General features: G+C 43.3%; 1 protein-coding gene across 1 annotated transcript in view; it reads right to left on the bottom strand.

Annotated features, from left to right (window-relative positions):
- Positions 1-6,214: 6,214 nt before the first annotated feature.
- The window catches only part of LOC133446171 (glycosyltransferase-like domain-containing protein 1), a 49,675-nt gene continuing 47,262 nt past the window's right edge, over positions 6,215-8,627 (bottom strand). The window contains exons 9-11 of the mRNA XM_061724084.1: positions 6,709-6,779; positions 6,543-6,634; positions 6,215-6,441 (exon numbers count right to left, since the gene is read on the bottom strand). Coding sequence (XP_061580068.1) covers positions 6,367-6,441; positions 6,543-6,634; positions 6,709-6,779 — 238 coding nt within the window. The 3' untranslated portion in view covers positions 6,215-6,366. The remainder of the gene's footprint in view (positions 6,442-6,542; positions 6,635-6,708; positions 6,780-8,627) is intronic.

The raw sequence follows: 8,627 nt of genomic DNA, 5'->3' as shown, positions 1-8,627 counted from the left end.
ACGTTTTTCTTACAAAAACTAGATTTAAAAGTGGGTTTTAACCGAAGAGCCGACTTAAACGGGTCAGTGCATGAACTCTCCAGGTGGAGCTGGTTCTGCCGGTGATCCAGACCAACGCTGGACCTTCCATTTGCAGCTGATCAAGATCACGTCGCCAGGAAACAGCTTCGGCCTGAAGGCTCGCCCTCCTCTTCCTCCTCCACCTTCATCTGTAATTGTTCAGGACTCAATGATCCTGACCCAATTAACGAGCGCCCTGCAGTCAGGGGGGGTGGGGGGGGCATCGAAGTACAACCCCCCTCCCTGCTTGTTAATGAACAGTGGCATCTCTAGCTGCTTGTCAGGAGGGACGACAGTGATCCAGATCACATCAGTCCTCCCGCCGGGCGCTGAGCGTGCTCAGTCCTGGTCCTCCTCACGCCACCGACCCCAGGCCTCATTTACAAAACGTCTCTCACACAAACTTCAATGTCTTCACGTTGTTGTAGATTCAGAATCAGAAGAACATGGGAGCTGATACACAAACGCCCAGATACAACCCCAGACCAGATTCTGTTATTACCCCCGACCAGATCCTGTTATTACCGCAGACTGGATCCAGATCCAACCGTAGTAGGGATCCTGTAAATACTCCTGACCGGATCCGGATCCCGATCCAACCGCAGACCGGATCCGGATCCGGATCCTGATCGTACACCAGATCAGATCCTGACGTAGGGCTGGGCGATATGGACCAAAAGTCATATCTCGATATTTTCTAGCTAAATGGCGATACTCGATATATATCTCGATATTTTTTCTGTGCCATAATTGGGGTTTCCCCCAAAGCATTATAGCATAGCATCTCTGTTAGCTTAATTTTTTTCTGAGGCAAACCCTTAAAAAAAAAGTCAGTTTTAATACAAAGCCTCGTACCAAATGTCACACAGGTTCCTTTATTAACAGAGGTCTGCACAATATCAAAATGTATAAAACAAATGAAATAAAAATAAACTGCCTGCATATATAGAATAAAAATGCTTCTTGAATAAAATAAAACAAATAACCCTTTCCTGCATAACAATTAAATTAAAATACACTGTGCAATTAATACAATGTAGACAGTAACAGGCAGACTTTTCCACTGAGGTTGACAGTTGTGCAAATAACAAAACATTTGTGCAAATCTCAAATAAAACATTCAAGTCAATTTGTCACAAAATAAGCTATATCAAAATCATTAAAAAAAAAATGTAAAAAACAAAAAAAATATATATTATTTTTTTTAATCGATATAAACGATATTGTCTCGTACCATATCGTGTTTGAAAATATATCGATATATATTAAAATCTCGATATATCGCCCAGCCCTACCCAGATCCACTGTCAGATCCTGATCCCACCACAAACTAAATCCTAAACCAAAACCAGGCATAAATCCTGATTTAACTGTAGACCAGATTCTGATCTTGATCCAATCCCAAACCAGATCTTGATCCGGCCATAGACCAGATCCAGGTGTTGAGCTAACATCAGGCCGGATCCTGCTCGTTGCAGGACCCTGACCCTAACAGAGCAAACCCTGGTTCTGGTCCAGGATCAGCGAGGAAGCCTCTGCAGTGCACACGTGTTTGTCAGCGTGCTGCTTCAGACTCTGATCCTGATCGGTTCTGATGGTGTCGGAGCCAATGAGCATCAGCGTGGCGGCCCGTAATGAGCTGCAGGAATATTCATGATGCGCTCGCACCCAACGCTGATCCCATGTGGCAGGCCAGGATGTTGGCCATCGACCACGGTTAACCGTTCAGCAGCGGAGTTCTTGAAGGTGGCGGATCGGCCCTGATCCCCCCCCGACCGCATGAACAGGAACCTCCCAGAGACCAGGAACTGGAGCAGAATCAGACTGCAGTCATCACCATCATCAGGTCCATGAGTGAGGACCTCGGCCTGTGGTCGTCTCCTGGTTCAGAGTCTCAACTGCTCTCTCTCTCTAATTTTCTCTCATTTTATTTATATAGCGTCTAATACAGGGGTCGGCAACCCGCGGCTCTAGAGCCGCATGCGGCTCTTTAGCGCCGCCCTAGTGGCTCTTGGAGCTTTTAAAAAAAATGTTTGACCTTTTTTTCCCTTTTTTTTCTTCTTTTTTCCTTTTCATTTTCTTTTTTCTTATTTTTTTCTGCTTCTTTTTTTCTCTTTTTTCTTCCTTTTTCCTTTCCTTTTTAATCTCAATTTGACTTTTTTCTCGAAATCTTGACTTTTTTTTCGACATTGTCTTTTTTCTCGAAATTTTTACTTTTTTCTCGAAATTATGACTTTTTTCTCAACATTTTGACTTTTTTCTCAACATTTTGACTTTTTTCTCAAAATTATGACTTTTTTCTCAACATTTTGACTTTTTCTCGACATTTTGACTTTTTTCTCAAGATTGTATTTCAACATTAATCTTGACATTTTGACTTTTTTCTCGAAATTTTGACTTTTTTCACGACATTTCGACTTTTTTCTCAACATTTTGACTTTTTTCACAACATTTTGACCTTTTTCTCGAAGTACATAATGAAAAAAAAAATCCTCCCCCAGCATGTGTTGCCTTCATTCTAGTCTATACAAGACTTTTCATTTTTTGCGGCTCCAGACATATTAGTTTTTTGCCTTTTTGGTCCAATATGGCTCTTTCAACATTTTGGGTTGCCGACCCCTGGACTAATACAACAAAAGTTGTCTCTAGACGCTTTCCAGACACCCATACCCAGAACATAAACCCCCAAGCAGTTATTACATAAACAATGCCAGGTAAAAACTCCCCTAGTGGGAGAAAAACCTTAAGCCAAACAGTGGCAAGGAAAAACTCCCCTTTAGGAGGGAAGAAACCTTGAGCAGGACCAGGCTCGTAAGGGGGGACCCTCCTGCCGAGGGCCAGACTGGTGGGTCAGGGACGGCAACAGCACAGCAGGCAGGTGGAAGCAGCAACGGGATGACCAGGGGTGGGGACCGCAGGCCAGCACGCAGCTCCATGGAAAGAACCCAGAGACGGAACCAGAGACCAGCTCAGACCTGCAGGGACAGAGCGCGGACCTGAGCAGCTGCAGGGTTGTTGTCAGACATCAGCTCGACAGCACACCAGGCGGGTGTAATTATACGCTGCAAGGCCCCGTGAGGGCCTGTAGCACCCCATAATGTAATAATTTCCTGAAAATGTAATAACGCCTGAAAATGTAATAAAATTTGCACTTAACTCATCGAAAATGTAATAAAATCCAATAATGTAATAACTTCACCAATAATGTAATAAAATATCCTGACTGATATTGTAATCATATTTTTACCGTTATTGGGAATTTATTACATTTTCAGGTGTGTCTTTTTTTTCTTTTCCAAAACTGATAATGTAATACGTGTAATTGACAAATAATGTAATATATATGTTAATTTTCAGTCCAGAGTTCTACATTTTGTGTTTTAAGTATATAAGAATGTTATATACACTGGATTTGAAACAACTGAATGACTATTGGGTTAAATTGCAGACTTTAAGTACCATGTAATAAATTCCCAATAACGTAATAAGGTATTACATTATTGGTAAAAATGTTATTACAATATCCGTCAGGATATTTTATTACATTATTGGCGAAGTTATTACATTATTGGGTTTTATTACATTTTCGATTGAGTTAAGTGCAAGTTTTATTACATTTTCAGGCGTTATTACATTTTCAGGAAATTATTACATTATAGGGTGCTACAGGGCCCCATCCAGCTCTCCTGGAGCTGACTCCAGAGCCTGGACCCGGGTCTGTACCGGACCTTCAGAGTTCTCTGATTGCTGTGGGGAACAACCTGCATCCTGGAACATGGAAACCCAACTATACTCAGACAGGACGGGTGAAGCCTCACAGGATCTGATCGATGACCAAAGCCTTCGATCCAGTCAGGTTTTTGCTCCGACACGGCCTGGGCTCCACTCCAACACACCAGGTTCAAATCATTCCACTCGGAGCCTGACGCCGAGCCTGGCCGAGGAATCCGCCGCGTGCAGCGATGAAGTGGTCTGTAATTATGAGGAAACCGGTCCTCTGGGTTTTATTATCCCCCAAATCTGACGTCTCAGCCTGCCAGCGGCGCGGGGAGCGCTGGGACACTGACAGACCCAAACTGGCTTCTGTGGTCGAGAAAAGGGAGGAGGAGCGTTGGGGGGGGGGGGGCAGGGGGCGTTTTACGCCCTCCCAGAAAACCTCCCAGAAAACCTAGAGACTTCTGGAAGCGGGGCTGCTGATGCTTCCTTGAACAGTTTCTGTTCATCCTTGTTCCAGATGTAAAACTGCGCTGCGGTGTAATGGATGGAGGAGATGATGATGATGATGATGATGATGATGATGACGATGATGATGATGATGATGATGACGATGATGGCTTCAAAGGCAGAAGAAACTGCAGGTGATGACAGGATGTCATCCTTTTGTTTCCAGGAGATAAAGATTATTGACACACAAACATCTGCAGACCTGCAGATGATCAGCAGATCTACTGTAGCTGGAACAGACCCGACCGCCTCTTCGTGAGGCAGCGGGAGGTACTTACTGGTACCCCACATGTTCCTTTTATGTAATTACCCTTGTTGTACCCTTGAACCCATGTTGTTCATTGTATTAAGTTTCAGTTCTTAAACACACGTCCAGCGGCATTTAGTGTCACATGACGTAGGGCTGGGCGATATGGACCAAAAGTCATATCTCGATATTTTCTAGCTAAATGGCGATACTCGATATATATCTCGATATTTTTTCTGTGCCTTAATTGGGGTTTCCCCCAAAGCATTATAGCATAGCATCTCTGTTAGCTTCATTTTTTTCTGAGGCAAACCCTTAAAAAAACAGTCAGTTTTAAATCAAAGCCTCGTGCCAAATGTCACACAGGTTCCTTTATTAACAGAGGTCTGCACAATATCAAAATGTATAAAACAAATGAAATAAAAATAAACTGCCTGCATATATAGAATAAAAATGCTTCTTGAATAAAATAAAACAAATATCCCTTTCCTGCATAACAATTAAATTAAAATACACTGTGCAATTAATACAATGTAGACAGTAACAGGCAGACTTTTCCACTGAGGTTGACAGTTGTGCAAATAACAAAACATTTGTGCAAATCTCAAATAAAACATTCAAGTCAATTTGTCACAAAATAAGCTATATCAAAATCATTAAAAAAAAATAAAATAATAATAATATTTTTTTTTTAAATCGATATAAACGATATTTTTTCGTACCATATCGTGTTTGAAAATATATCGATATATATTAAAATCTCGATATATCGCCCAGCCCTAACATGACGTATTCCTCATGCTTGCCGGTTGCCATGGAGACGGAGGCCTCTCATGTGGGTCCAAAGCAGCCAGTGCTTTGACTCACGTGTGAGCCTTATCACATCTGGATTTACTCAGATCAATAAAAATAAATGACATCTGAAACTGGAGGTCCTGCAGCGAACGTTCAGCAGCAGCTCTGCAGCTCTGCAGCTCTCGATGTGATGGATGGATCGTTTCAGGAACCGTCACCCTGCCGAGCGACTGCTGGTCCCAGAGGATCCAAGAAGTATCTGGACCTTTCAGGTCCGTGTCCTGCAACAACGTCCTCGGTCACACGTTGGACCGTCGAGGTAGACTCTGAGCACTGAGTGAAAACCGCTGGAGGGTGCGTTCACTGAAGCATCTCCTGGGTTTACACGAGCGATCGGACTCGAGGCCGGAGGACAAACGGCCGAGAGGAAGTCAGTGGACGCATCACGGCGCAGATCCAGGGCCGTATCATCACTGAGCAATGCTCCAACGCTTCACTGCACTTCTGCAACCATCACCACCTCTTCCAGCCGCCCTCGAACGCCTCGCCTGGAAACCGTGGAAGAGTGAGGCGTTCAGGGACAGCACCTCACAGTGAGGCGTTCAGGGTGCTGCAGTTATTAAACTTTGAAGTTTGGTAAGCGACACGTGAACTGGTGCAGAGCTTTTGGACCTACAGTCAGCTGTTACGGTGAGGAAGACTTCATTTATGGCTGGATCACAGAGACTCCTGAGGGCATTTGTTTCTGCTGATGTTCTCTGTAACTTCATCCTGAACCTTCCCATTAACGTGCATCTTAATTAACAAATAAATGAGATGCATATTTTTGTAGGTAAATTAAGCAACATTGATTAAAACAGAGTAAATATCCAAGAAGATTTCCTTTTTAAATGTGATTTTATTAAAAACAAGAATGTTTTGCTTAAAAACAAACATCTGTACAATCAGTGACTACTGGGAACCCGGACTGGGACCAGGACCAGAACTGGGGTCCGACCCGACGGTCCAGAGGCAAACCCGGAGCCGTGGCCGTGATGCATTCAGGGACCCTGATCTGCCAGCAGAGTCAGGAAACGCTGCTCCAGGGCGGCCCAGGAGTATAAGGAGGTGTCGACCTGAGAGAGCAGAACCAGAGTTTACGGACAGAACCGACCTGTGAGCCGGGGCGCTCGGCAGCTTCAGGCTGCAGCGCTGTAATTACATCTGCGGGCGTTACCGTGACGACGTGTCTGCGGGCGATGTCGGGTCTCCTGCAGAGCTGCTGCAGCCGCTTACACAGCTGCTCGGGGGTGGCATACAGGTACCGCGCTGCAGCAGAGAAGAGGAAGGTCAGGAGTTGCAGACGGAGGACACGGCGGTGCATTTGTGGCAGGTGAGTTTACCTGGAAATATCTCCGGGTACACGAGTGACTTCGGACACAGCGGAAAACAGCCGCAGTGGACCGCCTCCAACCTGCAACACAGTCAACGCGGTAACTTCCAGACCTGAATGTCGCTTTACACTTCTGATGATCTTGTAACAGCAAAACGGTTCTGGTGGGATTCTACGCAACAGAACGGGGCTCCATCTCTGTATGGAGCCAAATCAAGGCCAAAAGTTTTGCTAATTTGAAAATAAAATTTGAACCTGAAAATTCTTTTTTACAGTTTCAATTTTATTTTTTTCAGTATCAGATCTTTTTATTTCAGTTTCAAATCTTTTTTTTTCAGTTTCAAATCTTTTTTTTTCAGTTTCACGTCTTTTTTTTTTTCAGTTTCACGTCTTTTTTTTTCAGTTTCAATTTTTTTTTTCAGGTTCAGACTTTTGGCCCCGATCTGGCGTGGGGGGCGTGGCATCAACTGAGAGGGGCGTGGCATCATGAGTGACAGCAGAACAGAGAAGGCGGGGGACGTTCCTCAGTCATGTTGCCTTCAGGAATCGTAGGTTGCAGAAGTTATCAGTAGAAGTACCTGAACCTGAAAAAAAAAAGTGAAACTGAAAAAAAAAGAAGTGAAACTGAAAAAAAAAATTTGAAACTGAAAAAAAAAGATGTGAAACTGAAAAAAAAAAGATTTAAAACTGAAAAAAAGATTTGAAACTGAAATAAAAAGATTTGAAACTGAAAAAAAGATCTGATACTGAAAAAAATAAAATTGAAACTGTAAAAAAGAATTTTCAGGTTCAAATTTTATTTTCAAATTAGCAAAACTTTTGGCCTTGATTTGGCTCCATATCTCTGCAGATGACGGTTCACGGCGGCGGGCGTTTCATTATCTGAGATATAAGTGAACGCAGTGACTTCATGGCGGCCGCGGGGCGTCAACGAGGTCCGCTGATGATCCAGATTAATCAGATGGAACCAGATTCAGAGTTAATGAGGATCAAAGTGTCGCTGACGCCCCGGGCCCACGTCATTCCACTCCACAGCACCGGCGACCGCGGCCCAGGCTTTTATTCTGAAGAGCCGGTCCGGGGCTTTTATTGTGTGGATCCGAGCTGATGAGGACGTTTTAATAAACACGATGCGGCCTGTGTGGTTTCCTGCAGGAGTCCTTCCACGTTTCACTCGCGTGTGCATCAGCGGGAGGCGTCATGTGACCGCAGATGACATCAACCAGGGAGAAGACTGTTGTGGGGTTTATTTTTAGGTAATTTCCTCATGTAAACTTCAGAAACTCTGCATGACTGCTCCAGAGCGATGCCCCGGTCCCTCTAGGTTTCGGATCAAAGACGCCCTCCTTCCTCCTCCTCTCTTCTTCTCTGCCATAATTAGCTCAAGGTTCATGATTTAAATTTAAAACATGAATTTCTAAATTAACCTGTTTATTTCTGACTTGGATAAAAAGAAAGTGGTCGCTGCTGATCTCGCTCCTGATTGGCTGCTGAGCTCCGTCGGTGAGCTTACAGCCGTTTCAAAGACTGCATTTTATTTTCTAAAGGAGACCAGTACCAGACCAGTTCTCCAGATGGATCAGAGTAACTACGGAACTACGGAGGACCAAAGAACTACTAACTCTTATTTCAACTAGTGGCAGAGTTGGCTTCAAGAGAAGACTAAGAAAGGAAGTTCAAAAGAAACTGGTTGTTTTAGATCATGTCTAATGGTTTTAGCCGTTTTTTTTGTTTTTGTATTTGCCTCATTTAGTATGCACTTATTTATCTTTAGTTGTACTTGGATTTATCTTTAATCTATCTGTTTTTTGTTGTTATTTGTTATTTGTTTTTGTTTTTTTCTTTCATTTTAGTTTTTTCATTTAGGAAAATTCATTTTCTTTTCATGGTTTTCTGCTTCTTATTATCTTTAGTTTTTATTAGTTTTTG

Source organism: Cololabis saira, chromosome 6 (genome assembly GCF_033807715.1).
Source record: "Cololabis saira isolate AMF1-May2022 chromosome 6, fColSai1.1, whole genome shotgun sequence".
Lineage (NCBI taxonomy): Eukaryota > Metazoa > Chordata > Actinopteri > Beloniformes > Belonidae > Cololabis > Cololabis saira.
This window is presented reverse-complemented; position numbering and strand designations above follow the sequence as displayed.